This window comes from Hemitrygon akajei, unplaced genomic scaffold, assembly GCF_048418815.1.
Source record: "Hemitrygon akajei unplaced genomic scaffold, sHemAka1.3 Scf000033, whole genome shotgun sequence".
Classification (NCBI taxonomy): Eukaryota; Metazoa; Chordata; class Chondrichthyes; order Myliobatiformes; family Dasyatidae; genus Hemitrygon; species Hemitrygon akajei.
Window position 1 is genome coordinate 9,540,150 of NW_027331919.1, and position 22,625 is coordinate 9,562,774.

The 22,625-nt window shown below is 47.2% G+C and overlaps 1 protein-coding gene across 1 annotated transcript in view; it reads right to left on the reverse strand.

The window, feature by feature from the left end:
* LOC140719889 (uncharacterized) overlaps window positions 1-22,625 on the reverse strand; it is a 134,800-nt gene that overhangs the window by 92,336 nt on the left and 19,839 nt on the right. Inside the window, exons 5-10 of the mRNA XM_073034815.1 lie at window positions 22,185-22,281; window positions 19,830-20,261; window positions 19,087-19,247; window positions 16,624-16,795; window positions 16,464-16,529; window positions 7,822-9,556 (exon numbers count right to left, since the gene is read on the reverse strand). Of these exons, the coding sequence (XP_072890916.1) occupies window positions 7,822-9,556; window positions 16,464-16,529; window positions 16,624-16,795; window positions 19,087-19,247; window positions 19,830-20,261; window positions 22,185-22,194 (2,576 nt within the window). The 5' untranslated portion in view covers window positions 22,195-22,281. The remainder of the gene's footprint in view (window positions 1-7,821; window positions 9,557-16,463; window positions 16,530-16,623; window positions 16,796-19,086; window positions 19,248-19,829; window positions 20,262-22,184; window positions 22,282-22,625) is intronic.

The window sequence follows — 22,625 nt, forward strand, 5'->3', positions numbered from 1 at the left end:
AAGGAACAACAGAACTTAACTAAAAAGGCAATACGGGGAGAAAAAATGAGGTACGAACGCAAGCTAGCCAGGAATATAAAGGAAGATAGCAAGAGCTTTTTTAGGTATGTGAAGAGAAAGAAGATAGTTAAGAACAATGTTGGGCCCTTGAAGAATGAATTGGGTGAAATAGTTATGGGAAACAGAGAAATGGCAGAAGAATTTAATGAGTACTTTAGATCTGTCTTCACTAGGGAAGACACAAGCAATCTCCCAGATGTATGGATGGGCCAAGGACATAGGGTAACAGAGGAAATGAAACAGATTGACATTCGGAAGGAAACGGTGATGAGTAGACTGATGGGACTGAAGGCTGACAAATCCCCAGGTCCAGATGGTCTGCATCCTAGGGTACTAAAGGAGTTGGCCCTGGAAATTGCGGATGCATTGGTAATCATTTTCCAAAGTTCCTTAGATTCAGGATCAGTTCCTGAGGGTTGGAGAATGGCTAATGTTATCCCATTTTTTAAGAAAGGAGGGAGGGAGAAAACAGAGAAGTATCGACCTGTCAGCATGACATCGGTGGTGGGGAAGATGCTAGAGTCCATTATTAAGGATGAAATAGTGGCATATCTGGATAGCAGTGATAGGATTGGGCCGAGCCAGCATGGATTTACCAAGGGTAAATCATGCTTGACTAATCTGTTGGAGTTTTTCGAGGATGTAACCAGGAAGTTAGACGGGTGAGATCCAGTGGATGTAGTCTACCTCGATTTTCAGAAGGCATTTGATAAGGCCCCACATAGGAGATTGGTGGGTAAAATCAAAACTCAGGGCATCGGGGGGAAGACATTGACATGGATAGAAAACTGGTTGGCAGATAGAAAGCAAAGGGTAGCGGTGAATGGGTGTTTCTCGGAATGGCAGGTGGTGACTAGTGGGGTGCCACAGGGCTCGGTATTGGGACCACAACTGTTTAAAATTTACATCAACGATTTAGATGAAGGCATTGAGAATAACATCAGCAAATTTGCTGATGATACTCAGCTTGGTGGCAGTGTGACATGTGATGAAGATGTTAGGAGAATTCAGGGTGACTTGGATAGGCTGGGTGAGTGGGCAGATACTTGGCAGATGACGTTTAATGTGAATAAGTGTGAGGTTATCCACTTTGGGAGTAAGAACAGGAAGGCAGATTATTATCTGAACGGTGTAGAGTTAGGTAAGGGAGAAATACAAAGAGATCTAGGAGTCCTTGTTCATCAGTCACTGAAGGTGAATGAGCAAGTGCAGCAGGCAGTGAAGAAGGCTAATGGAATGTTGGCCTTTATTACAAAGGGAATTGAGTACAAGGGGAAGGAAATCCTCTTGCATTTGTACAGAGCCCTGGTGAGACCACACCTGGAGTATTGTGTACAGTTTTGGTCTCCAGGGTTCAGGAAGGACATCCTGGCTGTAGAGGAAGTGCAGCGTAGATTCACGAGGTTGATTCCTGGGATGTCTGGACTGTCTGCCGCAGAGAGGTTAGAGAGACTGGGCTTGTACACACTGGAATTAAGTAGATTGAGAGGGGATCTGATTGAAACATATAAGATTATTAAGGGATTGGACATGATAGAGGCAGGAAATATGTTCCAGATGCTGGGAGAGTCCAGTACCAGAGGGCATGGTTTGAGAATAAGGGGTAGGTCATTTAGGACAGAGTTAAGGAAAAACTTCTTCTCCCAGAGAGTTGTGGGGATGTGGAATGCACTGCCTCGGAAGGCAGTGGAGGCCAATTCTCTGGATGCTTTCAAGAAGGACCTAGATAGGTATCTTATGGATAGGGGAATCAAGGGATATGGGGACAATGCAGGAACCGGGCTCGAAGGGCTGAATGGTCTACTTCTGCACCTATTGTGTATTGTCCATTGTCCCACAGGAGGAAGGGGGCTGGGGAAGAGGGATCCCACAGGAGGAAGGGGGATGGAGAAGTGTGATCCCACAGGAGGAAGGGGGATGTGGAAGAGAGATCCCACAGGAGGAAGGGGGATGGGGAAGAGAGATCCCAGAGGAGGAAGTGGATATAGTAGAGAGATCCCGCAGTAGGAAGCTGAATCAGGAAGGGAGATCGAAGGGGAGGAAGGTGATTGGGAAATGGAATCTACATGGGGAAGCGGATGGGGAAGAGAGATCCCACAGGAAGAAAGGAATGGGGAAGAGATATCCCACAGGAGGAAGGAGATCGCGAAAAGAGATCCCTCAGGAGGAAGGTGAATGGGGAAGAGAGATCCCACAGGAGGAAGCTGGATGTTGACAAGTGATCCCGCAGTAGGAAATGGAATGGGGAAAAGAGATACTACAGTTATGGGGGGATTGGGAAGAGAGTTCCCACAGGTGGAAGGGGGATAGGAAAGAGAGATCCTGCAGGAGGAAAGGGGATGTGGAAAAGAGATCCCATAGGATGAAGGGGGACTGGGAAGACATATCCTACAGCAGGAAGGGGGATGGGGAAGAGGTCCCATAGGAGTTGGGGGTTTGGGGAAGACATATCCCACTCGAGGAAGGGGGATAGGAAAGAGTGATCCTACGGGAGGAATGGGGATGGGAAGGAGAGATCCCATAGGAGGAATGCGGATGGGGAAGAGATATCCCACAGAAGGAAGTGGGATGGGGAAGACAGATCCCACAGAAAGAAGAGGGATGGGGAAGAGAAATCCCACAGAAGGAAGTGGGATGGGGAAGACAGATCCCACAGGAGGAGGTGGGATGGGGTACAGAGTTCCCACAGGTCGAAGGGGGATAGAAATGTGAGATGCTACGGGAGAAGGGGAATGGGAAGGAGAGATCCCACAGGAGGAAGGCGGATGGTGAAGGGAGATCCAACAGGAGGAAGAGGGATGGGGAAGAGAGATCCCACAGGAGGAAGTGGGATGGGGAACAGCGTTCCCACAGGTCGAAGGGGGATGGAAAAGAGAGATCCTATAGGAGGAAGTGGGATGGGGAAAAATGATCGTTTGTGAGGAAGGGGGATGGGTAAAGGAGATTCCACACGAGGAAGGGGATGGAGTAGAGATATCCCACAGGACGAAGGGGGATGGGGGATTTCAACATGCAGGTGAACTGGGAGAAACAGTTTGGTGTTGGACCCCAGGATAGGGAGTTTGTAGAGTGCCTATGGGATGCATTCTTGGAACAGCTTGTATGAGAGCCGACCAGGGACAAGGCTATTCTGGATTTAGTCTTGTGTAATGAACAGGATTTGATAAGCGATCTTGAAGTAAAGGAGCCATTAGGAGGTAGTGACCATAACATGATATGTTTTTATCTGCAGTTTGTGAAGGATAAGGGCAGCTCAGAGGTGTCAGTGTTGCAGATGAACAGGGGAAACTATGGAGCCATGAGGGAGGAGCTGGCCAAAGTTGACTGGACAGATAGCATAGCAGAAAAGACAGCGGAACAGCAATGGCAGGTATTCTTGGGAATAATGCACAAGGTGCAAAATCAGTTCATCCCCCAGAGAAGGAAGGATTCAAAGGGGGGAAAGGGGCCACAGTGGTTGACAAAGGAAGTCAGAGATTGCATAGCATTAAAAAAAAGGAAATATGATAGAGCTAAGGTGAGTGGGAGGACAGATGATTGGGCAGTTTTTAAGGAACAACAGAACTTAACTAAAAAGGCAATACGGGGAGAAAAAATGAGGTACGAACGCAAGCTAGCCAGGAATATAAAGGAAGATAGCAAATGCTTTTTACGTATGTGAAGAGAAAGAAGATAGTTAAGAACAATGTTGGGCCCTTGAAGAATGAATTGGGTGAAATTGTTATGTGAAACAGAGAAATGGCAGAAGAATTTAATGAGTACTTTAGATCTGTCTTCACTAGGGAAGACACAAGCAATCTCCCAGATGTATGGATGGGCCAAGGACATAGGGTAACAGAGGAAATGAAACAGATTGACATTAGGAAGAAAACAGTGATGAGTAGACTGATGGGACTGAAGGCTGACAAATCCCCAGGTCCAGATGGTCTGCATCCTAGGGTACTAAAGGAGGTGGCCCTGGAAATTGTGGATACATTGGTAATCATTTTCCAATGTTCCTTAGATTCAGGATCAGTTCCTGAGGATTGGAGAATGGCTAATGTTATCCCATTTTTTAAGAAAGGAGGGAGGGAGAAAACAGAACTATTGACCTGTCAGCCTGACATCAGTGGTGGGGAAGATGCTAGAGTCCATTATTAAGCATGAAATAGTGGCATATCTAGATAGCAGTGATAGGATTGGGCCGACCTGCATGGATTTACCAAGGGTAAATCATGCTTGACTAATCTGTTGGAGTTTTTCGAGGATGTAACCAGGAAGTTAGACGGGTGAGATCCAGTGGATGTAGTCTACCTCGATTTTCAGAAGGCATTTGATAAGGCCCCACATAGGAGATTGGTGGGTAAAATCAAAACTCAGGGCATCGGGGGGAAGACATTGACATGGATAGAAAACTGGTTGGCAGATAGAAAGCAAAGGGTAGCGGTGAATGGGTGTTTCCTGGAATGGCAGGTGGTGACTAGTGGGGTGCCACAGGGCTCGGTATTGGGACCACAACTGTTTAAAATTTACATCAACGATTTAGATGAAGGCATTGAGAATAACATCAGCAAATTTGCTGATGATACTAAGCTGGGTGGCAGTGTGACATGTGATGAGGATGTTAGGAGAATTCAGGGTGACTTGGATAGGCTGGGTGAGTGGGCAGATACTTGGCAGATGACGTTTAATGTGAATAAGTGTGAGGTTATCCACTTTGGGAGTAAGAACAGGAAGGCAGATTATTATCTGAATGGTGTAGAGTTAGGTAAGGGAGAAATACAAAGAGATCTAGGAGTCCTTGTTCATCAGTCACTGAAGGTGAATGAGCAAGTGCAGCAGGCAGTGAAGAAGGCTAATGGAATGTTGGCCTTTATTACAAAGGGAATTGAGTACAAGAGGAAGGAAATCTTCTTGCATTTGTACAGAGCCCTGGTGAGACCACAGCTGGAGTATTGTGTACAGATTTGGTCTCCAGGGTTCAGGAAGGACATCCTGGCTGTAGAGGAAGTGCAGCGTAGATTCACGAGGTTGATTCCTGGGATGTCTGGACTGTCTGCCGCAGAGAGGTTAGAGAGACTGGGCTTGTACACACTGGAATTAAGTAGATTGAGAGGGGATCTGATTGAAACATATAAGATTATTAAGGGATTGGACATGATAGAGGCAGGAAATATGTTCCAGATGCTGGGAGAGTCCAGTACCAGAGGGCATGGTTTGAGAATAAGGGGTAGGTCATTTAGGACAGAGTTAAGGAAAAACTTCTTCTCCCAGAGAGTTGTGGGGATGTGGAATGCACTGCCTCGGAAGGCAGTGGAGGCCAATTCTCTGGATGCTTTCAAGAAGGACCTAGATAGGTATCTTATGGATAGGGGAATCAAGGGATATGGGGACAATGCAGGAACCGGGCTCGAAGGGCTGATTGGTCTACTTCTGCACCTATTGTCTATTGTCCATTGTCCCACAGGAGGAAGGGGGCTGGGGAAGAGGGATCCCACAGGAGGAAGGGGGATGGAGAAGTGAGATCCCACAGGAGGAAGGGGGATGTGGAAGAGAGATCCCACAGGAGGAAGGGGGATGGGGAAGAGAGATCCCAGAGGAGGAAGTGGATATAGTAGAGAGATCCCGCAGTAGGAAGCTGAATCAGGAAGGGAGATCGAAGGGGAGGAAGGTGATCGGGAAATGGAATCTACATGGGGAAGCGGATGGGGAAGAGAGATCCCACAGGAAGAAAGGAATGGGGAAGAGAGATCCCACAGGAGGAAGCTGGATGTTGACAAGTGATCCCGCAGTAGGAAATGGAATGGGGAAAAGAGATACTACAGTTATGGGGGGATTGGGAAGAGAGTTCCCACAGGTGGAAGGGGGATAGGAAAGAGAGATCCTGCAGGAGGAAAGGGGATGTGGAAAAGAGATCCCATAGGATGAAGGGGGACTGGGAAGACATATCCTACAGCAGGAAGGGGGATGGGGAAGAGGTCCCATAGGAGTTGGGGGTTTGGGGAAGACATATCCCACTCGAGGAAGGGGGATAGGAAAGAGTGATCCTATGGGAGGAATGGGGATGGGAAGGAGAGATCCCATAGGAGGAATGCGGATGGGGAAGAGATATCCCACAGAAGGAAGTGGGATGGGGAAGACAGATCCCACAGAAAGAAGAGGGATGGGGAAGAGAAATCCCACAGAAGGAAGTAGGATGGGGAAGACAGATCCCACAGGAGGAGGTGGGATGGGGTACAGAGTTCCCACAGGTCGAAGGGGGATAGAAAAGTGAGATCCTATGGGAGAAGGGGAATGGGAAGGAGAGATCCCACAGGAGGAAGTCGGATGGTGAAGGGAGATCCAACAGGAGGAAGAGGGATGGGGAAGAGAGATCCTATAGGAGGAAGGAGGATGGGTAAAGGAGATCCTACACGAGGAAGGGGATGGGGAAGAGAGATCCCATAGGAGGAAGTGGGATGGGGAAGAGAGATCCCACAGGAGGAAGGGGGATGGGGAAGAGAGATCCCACAGGAGGAAGTGGGATGGGGAACAGAGTTCCCACAGGTCAAAGGGGGATGGAAAAGAGAGATCCTACGGGAGAAAGGGGAATGGGAAGGAGAGATCCCACAGGAGGAACTGGGATGGGGAAGAGAGATCCTATAGGAGGAAGGAGGATGGGTAAAGGAGATCCTACACGAGGAAGGGGATGGGGAAGAGAGATCCCATAGGAGGAAGTGGGATGGGGAAGAGAGATCCCACAGGAGGAAGGGGGATGGGGAAGAGAGATCCCACAGGAGGAAGTGGGATGGGGAACAGAGTTCCCACAGGTCGAAGGGGGATGGAAAAGAGAGATCCTACGGGAGAAAGGGGAATGGGAAGGAGAGATCCCACAGGAGGAACTGGGATGGGGAAGAGAGATCCTATAGGAGGAAGGGCGATGGGGAAAATGATCGCTTGGGAGGAACGGGGATGGGGAAGAGAGATCCTATAGGAGGAAGGGGGATGGGGAAAATGATCGCTTGGGAGGAACGGGGATGGGGAAGAGAGATCCCACACGAGGAAGGGGATGGGGTAGATATATCCCACAGGAGGTAGGGGGATGGGTAAAGGAAATCCCACACAAGGAAGGGGGATGGGGAAGAGAGATTCCACAGGAGGAAGGGGGATGGGTAAAGGAGATCCCACACGATTAAGGGGGATGGGGAAGGGAGATTCCACAGGAGGAAGGGGATGGGTTATCGAGATCCCAGAGGAGGAAGGGGATGGGGAAGAGAGATCCCTCAGGAAGAAGAGTGATGGGGATGAGAGTTCCCACAAGAGGATGGGAATGGGGAAGAGAGATCCCACAGTAAGGGGGATGGGGAAAGTGATCCGACAGGAGGAAAGGGATCGGGAAGTGAGATCCCATAGGAGGAAGGGGGATGGGGAAGAGAGATGCCACAGGAGGAAGGGGGATCTGGAAGAGAGATCACACAGGAGGAAGGGGTTGGGAAGAGAGATCCCACAGGAGGAAGTGGATAGGGAAGAGAGATCCCACAGCAGGAACGGGGGTGTGGAAGAGAAATCTGACAAGAGGAAGTGTAATGGCTAAGAGAAATCCAACAGGAAAAAGGGGGATTGGGAAGAGTGATCGCACAGGATGAAGGGGGATGGGGGAGAGTGATTGCACAGGATGAAGGGGGTGGCATTTGTCACAATTCATCTCAATCTGATTTACTGCAGTTTTACCCAAATCCGTTTACATTGAAACAGCACAATGGAACAGTTTCACATTTCTGAGTGAGAGATAAATCAAGTTACCTCAACTCCTGGCATTTGTGCAGCCCGGGTCCCAGCCGCTGGATTCCTTCACACTGAATGTTGCATTCCTCCAGGTCGAGGTGTTTTATTGTATCACAGAGTCCGATGGCATGAGACAGAACCGCGCAGTCAACCGGGGTCAGTGTCATTCCACTGAATGACAGTGTTTCCACAGATCCCAGTGCGGCCTGAGCCAGTCCACGATTCTGAGACTCAAACAGGTAGTGCAATGTGTTCAGGAGTCTCCTTCTACCAATGTCACCCGTGTTTCTACTCTGGCGTTTAACCTTGTTCTTCAACCAGTCAATCACCCGGCAGGTTGTTTGATGAGGAAATGGACCCAGAAACTCCTCCAGGCCCCGAGCTGTCATTGGGTTGGAGAGACCAGCAATAAAACGGAGAAATACCTCAAATCGCCCATCTTTTGTCTTGTGGGCTTCAGTGAGGAATTTCAGGATATTCTCGGGATGTACAGTCAGGAATTGTGCGACTGCAGCTACAAACTCCTGGATGGTGAGGTGTGGGAATGTGTACACCACGCTCCGGGCAGAATCCTCTCTCTCCAAAAGCTCCATCAGGAACCCGGACAGGAACTGGGAAGGCTGCAGATTGAACTTGATCAAATCTCCGTCTGCAAACACAATCTTCTTCTCGGAAACTCCTCTGTAGGCCATCTGACCCACCCTGAGTAACACATCACGGGGTCTCTCAATCTCACGGCCGTGGTTTTTCAGGATGTTGTAAATATAGTAGGAGTACAGTTGAGTGATGGTCTTGGGAACTCGCTGCGGGTCCCTGACTCTTTGTGTGAAGAAGGGGCCCAGTGTCAGAGCGAGGATCCAGCAGTAGGAGGGGTTGTAGCTCATGGTGTACAGGATCTCGTTCTCCTCCACGTGTTTGAAAACAGCTGCTGCCACCGTCTGATCTTCAAAATGCCTGATGAAATATTCCTTCCGTTCCTCACCAACAAATCCCAGGATTTCAGCCCAGACACCGATCTTTGCCTTTTTCAATAAATGTAACACAGTGGGACGGGTGGTCACCAGCACTGAACACCCTGGGAGCAGCTTGCCCTGGATTAAACTGTACACTATGTCAGACACCTTGCACCGGAATTCAGGATCTGTGCATGAGTCCTGAGGGTCCGTGTTTCTCCGGCTGTCAGCAAAATCAATTGTGTCGTTGAATTCATCCAAACCATCAAATATAAATAGCATTCCCTCTGGGTTCTTCCACAGTGATTTCAGGACATTCCCGAGGTAAGGATAGAAAAACAGCACCAGGTTCGAGAGGTTTATTGTACAATTGATCGTGTTTAAATCTCGGAACTTGAAACTGAAGACGAACTGGAACTGTTGGTAAATTTTTCCCGTGGCCCAGTCATTTACAATCTTTTGTACCATTGTGGTTTTCCCGATCCCTGGGACTCCGGCCACTGCTGCCGAACTCCCAGATTTGGATTTACTCCGGGAAAAGCTGCTCTGGAACAACTGATCAGTCCGGATTTTTTCCAGCTCCCTGCGGAGATGTTTCTGTCTATAATCCTCGTGGTCTCTGCCTCTTGCCAGCAGCTCATGTTCCACCAGTCTCCGATCTCGAACAGTAGAAATGACCGTGAGCTTTGTGTATCGATCATCCAGCTGGAAAACCTTCACCTTCTCCGTCATCAGGATCGTGTTCACTCTCAGTGTTTCAGTTTGTGCCCGCAGAGTCTCCTTGTGTTTCTGTTGAACATCTTCCATGGGAACAGAGAACATATTCAAAATGTTAACTAGCTCAACTGACAAAGGTCTTTATAACTGCATTCCAATATTCAGTGTTTGAGATTATATGAATTAATTCAATGCTTCCATGGATATTAGGACAGAAAGTAAAATTCTGTTCACACACACAGGAACTAACAGCGATGATTGTCTCAGAAAAATATCCAATCCTCATATTTTGACACTAATTACTGATGAAGGTGAACATTCCCCGATATCCTATTGCAACCTGACTGCACTCCCGTTACATTTCACTATATTTAAAGCATTGTTTGCATCATTAACAGATGATGTTAATGTTGATCTGGTGTGGAAATATGGATAGCAGGACAACGTGCATTTTGGCAAAGCTACACACTGGGGTGTCACGGGTGTCCACTGCTCTTGCATCAAAACAGGAGCAGAATATGCGGGAAATACTCAAGTCGGGCAGTGCCTGGGGAAGAATCACAGTGAACCTGTGGATTGATAACCCATCGGAATGACAAGAAAGAAAATGGCTAGTTTTCAATCGCAGTGATGGAGAATTAGTGGAAAGATGGAATCTCTGTTAATGGAAGAAACCACAAGCGTCTGTCCCAGTGATGTACGTCGTGTTTGTGGGAAAGGGTGATGAAGTCTTGATAACTGCTACTCATCAGTCTTGCTGTGGGGTGTGGGGCTCTGTCTAATGAGGCCTCCGTCTGTCAGAGTCGACTGAGGATGTCCTGCCCCTACAAGCCAGGTCACTCCGATATGGAGAGGAAGCTTTTGCCGATGTAGCAAGCTCCCTCTCTCCCTGCATCTGATGAACAAAAAGGAACGGCAGAGGCTGACACAGCTTGGCACCAGAGGTGTTTCGGAAGATGCCAGTCTGCGTTGAACACCGTTTAACACTGACTTAGGGGCTATAGATCCACTGGGTTTACTCCCAAACTCTTCCCCATGAGGGGTACAGTTACAGAGCAGTGGATGTTTGAGATCAGAGCTTTCCTGTTGCTGGGTGAACTGCCAATCACGGCCGACCAGACCCATCTGCCCAAAGTGACTGGTTGTAAGGAACCAGTAACCCGCCTTTACCCCTTCTGCTGTCGGAAGAAACGCTTCCACCGGGCTTAGTGGCTGAGCCAAACGCTTGCATCCCAGCTGCCCGTTTTCCTACTGTTCCCATGTCTGCAGATCCCAACAGTCACCAATGATCGTGCCATCATTCAGCACCACACACACACACACACACACACACACACACACACACACACACACACACACACACACACACACACACACACACACACACACACACACACACACACACACACACACACACGGGAAGAGACAAGGACTGAGGGTATGCTTTGCTTCATGGTCCTGAATGCTTGGTGGAACCCCGGCATGTCCATGCCCTCAAATCCTTTTGTTCCCCGCATCTGGAGCACCTGGTGCTGCTGCGTAAAACTTTCAGGTTACTGCAGGAGTTCCCGGCTGTTATTATCACAGCTGTGTAATACGTCCCCCAGATGTGTGTTATTGTCACCGAGGGGGAATGTTTGCCACCAGAAACCAGTCAGGATTGCCCAAACCAGCAACTCTGGATCAACCGTTCCGTGTGAACAGCACTTGCCGCGTGACCGACAGCTTACATTGCCGGTGATCAGCTGGAGCTCAGGAAACGCAGCTCCGATCTGTGCAAAGTCATCCAGACAGTGAAACGACAATACAGAGACAGGATTCGGGGACAACTCTCCGACAACAACACACACAGCTTATGGCAAGGTCTACACACCGTCACTGATTTCAGCTTACATTGCCGGTGATCAGCTGGAGCTCAGGAAACACAGCTCCGATCTGGGAAAAGTCATCCAGGCAGTGAAACGACAATACAGAGACAGGATTCGGGGACAACTCTCCGCCAACAACACGCACAGCTTATGGCCAGGTCTACACACCGTCACTGATTTCACAGCTCAGTGCAGTGATGCTGCCTCTCGCCCAGAGGAGCTAAATCTTTTCACGCTCGGTTCGACATCGCCGACACTGAGCCCCCGAGGAGAGCCGCCAAAGCGGTCTGCACATTGGTCATCTTTGAGTCTGAAGTACGCGGGTGTTTCCAGCGAGTGGACAGTCACAAGGCTGCGGGACCGGATGGCATCCCAGGGAGATTAATCGGAATTTGCGCGGGACAACTGGACAGGTGTGTTTACAGATATTTTTTAGTTTCTCCCCCTCAAAGTGTAGAGTGCCCTCCTGCTTCAAATCATCCACCATTGTCGTTGTACCTGAAACCACCAAGGCAGCATGTCTGAACGTCTGGCGTCCTATCACACCCACCTCAATAATAAGCAAATGCTTTGAGAGGCTGTCTATGGACTACATCTGCAGCTTGCTGCCACACACACTGGACCCACTACAATCCTCCTACTGACACAACCGATCGACACAATACTCACTGCTCTACACACTGTCTTTAAACATCCCGAGAAGAGGGATGTTTATGTGAGAATGCTGCTCTTGGACTACAGTTCAGCATTCAACACCATCATTCCTTCCAGGCTTGACCAGAAGCTCAGTGACCTCGGCCTTCACCCTGTCTTGTGCAGCGTGATCGTGGAGTTCCTGTCAGATCGCCGGCAAGTGGTAAGAGTGGGCTCCCTCACCTCTGCCACTCAATATAGGTGCCCCTCAGGGCTGCGTCCTTAAGCCCCCTCCTTTACTCTCTGTATACGCATGACTGTGTCGCCACCCACAGCTCCAATCTGCTAATTAAATTTGCTGACGATACTACATTTATTGGCCAAATCTCAAATAATACCGAGGTAGCCTACACGGAAGAAGTAGATAGATAGATAGATACTTTATTCATCCCCATGGGGAAATTCAACCTTTTTTCCAATGTCCCATACACTTGTTGTAGCAAAACTAATTACATACAATACTTAACTCAGTAAAAATATGATATGCATCTAAATCACTATCTCAAAAAGCATTAATAATAGCTTTAAAAAAAAGTTCTTAAGTCCTGACGGTTGAATTGTAAAGCCTAATGGCATTGGGGAGTATTGACCTCTTCATCCTGTCTGAGGAGCATTGCATCGATAGTAACCTGTCGCTGAAACTGCTTCTCTGTCTCTGGATGGTGCTATGTAGAGGATGTTCAGGGTTTTCCATAATTGACCGTAGTCTACTCAGCGCCCTTCGCTCAGCTACCGATGTTAAACTCTCCAGTACTTTGCCCACGACAGAGCCCGCCTTCCTTACCAGCTTATTAAGACGTGAGGCGTCCCTCTTCTTAATGCTTCTCCCCAACACGCCACCACAAAGAAGAGGGCGCTCTCCACAACTGACCTATAGAACATCTTCAGCATCTCACTACAGACATTGAATGACGCCAACCTTCTAAGGAAGTACAGTCAACTCTGTGCCTTCCTGCACAAGGCATCTGTGTTGGCAGTCCAGTCTAGCTTCTCGTCTAACTGTACTCCCAGATACTTGTAGGTCTTAACCTGCTCCACACATTCTCCATTAATGATCACTGGCTCCATATGAGGCCTAGATCTCCTAAAGTCCACCACCATCTCCTTGGTCTTGGTGATATTGAGACGCAGGTAGTTTGAGTTGCACCATATCACAAAGTCCTGTATCAGTTTCCTATACTCCTCCTCCTGTCCATTCCTGACGCACCCCACTATGGCCGTGTCATCAGCGAACTTCTGCACATGGCAGGACTCCGAGTTATATTGGAAGTCTGATGTGTACAGGGTGAACAGGACCGGAGAGAGTACGGTTCCCTGCGGCGCTCCTGTGCTGCTGACCACCGTGTCAGACCTACAGTCTCCCAACCGCACATACTGAGGTCTATCTGTCAAGTAGTCCACTATCCAATCCACCATGTGAGAGTCTACTCCCATCTCCGTTAGTTTGTGCCTTAAGATCTTGGGCTGGATGGTGTTAAAGGCACTAGAGAAGTCAAGGAATGTAATCCTCACAGCACAACTGACCCCATCTAGGTGAGAGAGTGATTTGTGCAGCAAATACGTGATAGCATCCTCCACTCCCACCTTCTCCTTATACGCAAACTGAAGAGTCATCACCCTGACACAATGGTGTCAAGAAAACAACTTCTCCCTCAATGTCGGAAAAACGAAGGAGATGGTTGCAATGTCGCAAAATCAGGAGGAGTGGAGATAGGCTAACCCCTGTTGACCTCAATGGATCTGGGTTTGAGAGTGTGAACAGCTTTAAGTTCCTCGGCAGAAACATCACTGAGGACCTCACGTGGTCTGTGCACACCAGCTGTGGGTGAAAGAAAGGCACAACAGCACCTCTTTCACCTCAGATGGTTGAGGAGGTTTGGTATGAGCCTCCGAATGCGAACAATTTTCTACAGGGGTGCAACTGAGAGCATCCCGACTGGCTGCGTCACTGCCTGGTACGGGAACCGTACTTCCCTCTATCGCAGGATTCTACAGACAGTGGTGCGGACAGCCCAGCCCATCTGCAGATGTGAACTTCCCACTATTCATGACATTACAGAGACAGGAGGGTAAAAAGGGACCAGAGGATCATTCTGGACCCAAGTCTCACAACGCACACACTGTCCCAGCTCCTCCCATCAGAGAACCGGCACCGCAGCTTAAAAGCCAGGACCATCATGCTCCGGGACAGCTTCTTCCACCAGGCCAACGGACTGATTAAATCACGCTGATACAATCCTGTTTCTACAATTGTGCTGCTGGCACTGAAAACAGTTTTCACAACTTCTGTCCGTGATATCAAACCTGATTCTGGGAGTTTTTATCTGACTGTTGTGTCATTTGTTTTCGATCTGTGACGCATCATACTCACACCGTCCTATTTCGTATCAAAGTGCGCTCCAGTGCACATGGTGTCTGCTAGAAATTGTTCTTTAAGTTCTTACTTTTCTTTGCGTATTTTCTAGATCCGTTTCAGACCAGGAAACTATACCAAAAGAATCCATCAATATGGGCCCAGTGAATGTTTACTCCCTTTGTTATACTTTACTGTTCAGCTCTGTTTGGCAGATTTCCTTCATCCTTGATGTAAATTCAGATTTTCCTTTATCACAAGATGATCTATTTTCCTTGCTTATTGATATCCTACGTATATGTTTCATATTCATCCATCGGCTGCCTTGTATCCTGATGCTCTGTTTGATATTCTGCCGGCTTTATTGCACCTTTCTTTATGTTTCATGTTCTGTACTTTTCTAGTCTCAAGTTTATACCTTTGGAAATTAGTTCCATTATTTGAATTATTTGTCTTAGCTTTACTGATGCAAGAGCAAATAATTTCGAATCATCAATGTATAGCAGTGTCAAGGTATAATTTGGTTTTTTTTTCTGATTTTATACCTGAGATTTCTCCGTTTCAGTAAATTATGATCGGGGTTAAAGCCGGACAAAACCATAGTGGGCTTAAAAATTCACAATGGGAAATCCCTACATTTATTTTGATAACGGTGGTTGTTCATTTGTGGTTGTTAATAGGGTGATTATTGTCCACCAGTGCTTTATTAGATGTTGTAGAAATTTCACAAGTACTGGATGAATCTTATATATACTTGGAAGTTCTGTTAGCCAACCAAGGGAGAGAATCAAATGTTTTTTGATACAATATAACATTGAAAGATGTCTGCTTTCCTCAGTGTTGGATATAGAATAACATAATTGATTATCAGTTGTTCTTAAATTTGTTCATACGCTAAAAGTATTCTTTCCGCTTTTCTGTACGTATTATGTCTATCTAAATAAGTGGTTATTGTTTATGAGATACATAATGTTACAATTTTATATATAAAATTTTCTTATTATTAGGAGCCAGTAATAACATAGTAGGTGACCATTCAATAGTCATAAATGCAGAATTAAAGCTGTCCTTGAGGGTGCTGGTACGTACCTTCAGCTTTTTATATTTTCTGCCGCATGGGAGTATGAAAGGGAGAACGTTTGAGGGTTCATCAGCAAGGCTTTGGGTGGGGCTTGTGTCTGGCTAACTTAATTGAGTTCCTCCAGGAGGTGACAAAGGTGATGGATGAAGTTACAGATGGATGTTGTCTACTTGGATATTGGTAGAATCTTTGACAAGGTTCCCACGTGGGAGGCTCATACACAAGGTTAACATGCCTGGGAACTGTGGTGAATTGCCCTGGCTGGCGGGGAACCATATCGCAAGAAATTGCTTTCGCTGGCGGGTGGTGAATCTGTGAAATTATTGTCATAGTTGGCAGAGGAAGACAAGTCAATGGTCATACTAAAATGCAGGTCTATGTTCCTGATTCGGAAGAACGTCAACATTTACAGAAGGCAGGATAATGGGGTTGAGAGGAATTGCGGAGCAAATTCACTGAGCTGAATGGCTTAATTGTCTGCCTAAGTCTGATGGTTTTAAGGTGCATCTAGAGTATTGTGTTCACTTCTGATTGTCCAGCACTGGGGATGATTGGAGAGGGTGCAGAACAGGTTCACCAGGATGTTGCTTGGATTCGGTAGCGTGTGAGGTAAGTAGAGGTTTGAGAATCAGAATTGAGTGCAGCTGCTTTTACGAAGGAGGTGCTTCGGAATCTGAAAGGTCTGAAGAGAGAAAGGTCACCTGGACTGGGTCATACAGTGTGTCAGGAGCCTGTCTGGGGTGTGTGGGGATTCCCGGAGTGTTAGGACCCGGAGTGGAGGGTTCAGAGACACAAGGGTTGGATTAATACATCAACAGCTGGAACAGCTGGAAAAATACACTTTACAATGTTCAGGCTGCAACGAGAGATGATCTGAATTGTAACCTGAAACCAGAGATCGGCGATTGATTGATGGTGGATTTTCGTTCCCAGATTCTGCCAAGTCACAGTCTAACATTTGAGATGTGGTTTGAACTGAGCATTTCATTACTCACCTGTCAGTTCAGTGGGTAACTCAGACAACCCTTGTGCGATGTTTATGTATTCCTCTGGGTCAGGACCTGTTTAAATCAACAAAAGAGTTCATGAAAACAGAACTAAAATAATTACAACTATTTAATGTGCCTTTGGGTTCAGTGCGTGATTTTAACATACCGAGCTCCTGTATTTCCCTCAGTATCCTGTCCAACTTCGGTAACTCAGTCCTCCACATCACAAAGGATTCCCACATCGCCCTCCGGGCCCGGGAGCCTTTGCCCATCACCAAACTGAGGAAGAGTCTGGAACTCTCTGTCCGGTTTCCCTTCTCTGTCAGTTCAGTGACTTTCTATAAAAGCAAACAATTAATTTATTGTGGAGTAGATGGACAGACATGGCGAATCTCACAGATTAATATTCATCCTGGATTAATGAGCTGAGGTGAATTTGACCGACAGTCCTGATAAGATGCAACATTAATTTTAGACTGAATGCCTGTTCAACAGTCCAGATATGCAGCCCTTGCACTTATGTCATACAACGATATGACGATTACAGCACAGTAACACAGTCCGTGCCGAGCGCTTACTCTCACCTAGTCCCACCGACCTGCACTCAGCCCATAACCCTCCATTCCCTTCCTGTCCATATACATATCCAGTTTTTAAAATGACAATATTGAACCTGCCTTTGCCACTTCTACTGGATGCTCATTCCACACAGTTACCACTCTCTGAGTAAAGAAGTTCCCCCTCGTGTTACCCCTTAACTTTTGCCCCCAACTCTCAACTCATGTCCATTTGTTTGAATCTCGCCTACTCTCAATGGAAAAAAGCCTATCCATATCAACACTATCTATCCCCTCATAATTTTAAATGCCTCTATCAAATGCCCCCCCCCCCGAAACTTCAACGCTGTAAAGAATAAAGACTTAACTTGTTCAACCTTTCTCTGTACTTAGGTGCTGAGACCCAGGTAACATTCTAGTAAATCTCCTCTGTACACTCTATATTTTGTTGACATCTTTATGAGTAATTCGGTGGCCAGAACTGTACACAATACTCCAAATTTGGCCTTACAAATGCCTTGTACAATTTATCTTTACTTCCCAACTCCTGCACTCAATGCTCTGATTTATAAAGGCCAGCATACCAAAAGCTTTCTTCACCACCCTATCCACATGAGATTCCACCTTCAGGGAACTATGCACCATTATTACTAGTTCACTGTGTTATACTGCACTCTTCAACGCCCTACCATTTACCATGTATGTCCTATTTTGATTAGTCCTACAAAAATAAAGCACCTCACACTTATCAGCATTAAACTCAATCTGCAAACTTTCAGCCCACTCTTCTAACTGTCCTAAATCTCTCTGTAAGATTTGAAAACTACTTCATTTTCCACAACGCCACCTATCTTAGTATCATCTGTATACTTAGTAATCCAATGTACCACCCCATCATCCAGATCATTAATGTGTATGACAAACATTGGACCCAGTACAGATCCCTGAGGCACACCACTAGTCAACGGCCTCCAACCTGACAAACAGTTATCCACCACTACTCTCTGGCATCTCCCATTCAGCCACTGTTGAATCCATTTTACTACTTCAATATTAATACCTAACGATTGAACCTTCCTAACTAACCTTCCGTGCGGAACCTTGTCAAAGGTCTTACTGAGGTCCGGTACACGGATAAATACAGCAGGTGTGAGAGGAGAAGGTGACTCTGAACCTGCAGTTCCCAGTGCTCCCCACCTGAACAGCTGAAACAGATCTACTGAAGACAAAGGTCTGACTGAGGTCCGGTACACTGATAAATACAGCAGGTGTGAGAGGAGAAGGTGACTCTGAACCTGTAGTTCCCAGTGCTCCCCACCTGAACAGCCGAAACAGATCTACTGAAGACAAAGGTCTGACTGAGGTCCGGTACACGGATAAATACAGCAGGTGTGAGAGGAGAAGGTGACTCTGAACCTGCAGTTCCCAGTGCTCTCCACCTGAACAGCTGAAACAGATCTACTGAAGACAAAGGTCTGACTGAGGTCCGGTACACTGATAAATACAGCAGGTGTGAGAGGAGAAGGTGACTCTGAACCTGCAGTTCCCAGTGCTCCCCACCTGAACAGCTGAAACAGATCTACTGAAGACAAAGGTCTGACTGAGGTCCGGTACACTGATAAATACAGCAGGTGTGAGAGGAGAAGGTGACTCTGAACCTGTAGTTCCCAGTGCTCCCCACCTGAACAGCTGAAACAGATCTACTGAAGACAAAGGTCTGACTGAGGTCCGGTACACTGATAAATACAGCAGGTGTGAGAGGAGAAGGTGACTCTGAACCTGTAGTTCCCAGTGCTCCCCACCTGAACAGCTGAAACAGATCTACTGAAGACAAAGGTCTGACTGAGGTCCGGTACACTGATAAATACAGCAGGTGTGAGAGGAGAAGGTGACTCTGAACCTGCAGTTCCCAGTGCTCCCCACCTGAACAGCTGAAACAGATCTACCGAAGTCAAGTCAGAGATCAAAGTCTTTAATGCCATGCAGAACTCATAGAACGTGCAGGAGATTAATATCGATCACTATTCCCTCTGATACCAGCAGTTCGGTGACAATACACTAAATACACTCACCTCATTTTCTTCTCTACTGAAATGTCCCTCCTTTGTCAACATCCAACCGAGTCTTTCAACTTTTTCTTCAATTGCATGTTTCAGTCTGTCCCTGTAGAACTTTGTCAGTTGGTACAGTCGATACTCGCCCCCCTCTGCCAGGAGGTCGGAGATTGTAAACTCTGGCTCGGCGAATATAAAATGAGAATGTAGTCACAAACTCAAATCTCGCTTGTCTCCACCGCTCTCACCCAGCCCTAACAAACCAGTCATGTCTTGAACCTCAGTGTTTACCTGCTTTCAGCTGGAAACACGTATTTTGCCCTAATCTCCAACACTTGCCTTAAAAAACCGTCCCATCAATGCGCTGTGCTAGACGTTCCCAGAAGGAACCCATTCACCAGAAACCTGTTTCTCCCACCGTCCCACCCACTCACCGATTTCAGTTTAAAATGGGCAATAAATGTTGGGACTGTCAATATAGTCGCTTCCCAGAGACACTCTCTCTATCCTGGCGAATGCATTTCCCATAACTCATATCCTGGAAATACTCCCTTATCCGGATAGCTGCATTTCCTCCGATACACATCCTGGAAATCCTCAGAGCAGGTAGGACATTTCCTGTAGTGCGGTAATCGGTGCCACACTACACCGCATGCACCACGCCCACACTTTCCCCTCTCTGACCAACCCTCCAACAAGGAATCACATTTACCCACTTCCCACCTCATTCTGCGCACACATCACCCTCATGTTTCACTCACCCACTCGCTGTTGGGCACTTGACAATTCCGTGTTTAATGAGTTTCCGAGCTGACAGGCAGTCGCCTCACTTGTGCCGGTTCCAGGGTCCTGATCGGTGTCTCTGACGTCACTGTCTCTGGGCTGACAGGCGGTCGCCTCACTTGTGCCGGTTCCAGGGTCCTGCTCAGTGTCTCTGACGTCACTGTCTCTGGGCTGACAGGCAGTCGCCTCACTTGTGCCGGTTCCAGGGTCCTGCTCAGTGTCTCTGACGTCACTGTCTCTGGGCTGAATTTGCTCCTCCTCCTCTGCGGCCGGACCGCATTCCATTGGGACATTGCTCTCAATCTGACCCTGCTTTGGAACCTTGCTTCCCGTGTCCCGATCATCTTCCCCCGATGAGCTGCCTGGTAGAAGCCTCTTGAGTACTTTCTGTAACCGATTTAATTTCGCACCTGCAGTAAATGATGAATAGCAGGTTTAAAGTGATTTATGCTCGAACAAGGATTCACAATGGGTGTCTGCAATAGAGCCGGGACTCTGGTTGACCGGATTTGGAGAGGGACTGTGCTGGTGAATGTGAACCACACTTCCTGCCAGGTGACCATCCCGATAAGCCAGTGAGTGGACACATCCACTCCCAGAAAAAGAACTGGATAGACACAGTAATACTAATCACCGACTACGCATTAGCTGAACACACCAATAACCAGCGGTTATTAATGGAAAGGCATTAGGTGATACCGGAAATTATCACTGGGATTATCTCCCACAAACATAAATCTCCCTGGATCACAAACTGTCCAGTCACCTGTATCACTCACAGACAAGCCACTGGATTACTCGTCGTCCGATCCTCCAGATCGAACGTTCTCCGGTTGCTTTGTCACACACTGTCTTGTCCCCTGGGTCAAAGACTGACCACTGCCTTGAGATGGACAACGTCCAGTCCCCTGGGTTACAGATTGAACATAACCTTGAAGCCCATGATGCCTGGTCCCCTGGGTCCCATCCCGTCTCCTGGATAATAATCGTCATGTAGCTGCTATACAAGTCATTGGCAAAGGGAGAGTCTTGCGTACATTTCTAGCAGCTAAAAGGCTCGCTGAGAGAGCTTTACAGTTGCTAATCTACAGGATGGACGTGATTCAGCTTGAAGAAGTGTCGAGGATATTGACAAGTCCGTTACCGGATGGGGTTGTTTGTTATATGGTTCGGCTGGGACAGTTTGCCCCGGAACACGGGAGCTTGAAGGGTAAACTTGCACACGTAAAACAGAATCTGAATCAGGTTTATTATCACCGGCATGTGACATGAAATGTGTTAACTTAGCAGCATTATTTCAATACAGTACGTAATCTAGCGGGAAAAATAATAATGAATAAAAATGAGAAAGATGATGATAATAATAATAATAATAATAATAATAATAATAATAATAATACATAATACATAAAGTAAACCAATTACGTGTATTGAATAAATTAAAGAAACGTGCAAAAATAAATGAAGTAGTGTCCAAAGATTCAATGTCCATTTAGGAATGGGATGGCAGAGAGGACGAATCTGTTTCTGAATCACTGAGTGTGTGCCTTCAGGCTTCTGTACCTCCTCCCTGATGGTAACAGTGAGAAAAGGGCATGCCCTGGGTGCTGAACGTCCTTAATAGTGGACGCTGCCTTTCTGAGACACCGCTCCCTGAATATTTACAACTTCCGGCAGCTTCTCTCGGTCCTGTGCAGTAGCCCCATCATACCAGACAGTGACAGACCGATGCAGACCACAAATGAAGTGTCTCCTGATCCTCAGCCATTTCCAAGGCTAGCAATGTTCTCGGCTCGGCTACAGAAAACAGAGTTCGGAAAACTCCCCTCATCTACTTTGCGCAGCGAGGGGGGAGTTGAGAGCTGCCCTGACAAAACCTGAAATGTTGTAATATCGCACAATCTCTGAAATCCCAGAAATGCTCTTGTCACCTGTCTCTGAATTTTATAAATGAATGTTGAAGATGTCTTTCACCTCTAAACAGGCCCTGATGTGCAAAAAAACCCTGAACGTAGACTTTTACATAACAAACAGCACCGCTGTCACATTCCTGTTCGTGTTTCACTCTCAACCTGCTGATTCAGGGTCTCCGGCTCCTTTCACTCAGGTGAAGCTTTGCCTGGTGAGCGGAGTCATTCGACCATTACTGGTGTCAGGTCCCTGCGCTGGAACTGTTGGACCGATCGATTATACAAATCATTTTACCAGTGGGATCAATGGCACTGCTTGATTAAACTTTTTCTCTGCCCTGTTAGCGCCTGTGTAAGCTTCTTCATCTGAACTATTGTGCACCAACAGGGCAGGTTTAGTTATAAAGATCCAGGTGAACATACCTGTAGCCATTCTGATTCTGACTGACGGTTGTTGATTGTCGTCGTCTTGTTTACACTCTAATCCCGGTGCAGGACAGCCCAGCCTGCTGGTGATAACCTGTATTACACACAACAAGCAGACAGTGAGTCAAAGAGAGTTGGATTACTTTGCAAATGTGACAGTACAGCCATTCTCTGTATCAGAGCCGCAGTTCGCATCAACTCCCAAACCATGTCTGTATGTCTGTCCAGTGATATCTAGAGCATTCTTCTGATAGAGGCACGGAGCAACAGAGCACAAATACGGACCCTACAGCCCATCGAGACGTTTTCCTCCTGGCCTCTTCCTTCCATCTTCACATCCCAACTGCTTCTGGAATTATACAATTGTGTCTGACTCATCCACTTCCTCTGGCAGTTCCCGCCACATAATCACCAGCCTCTGCATGAAACCGTTGCTGC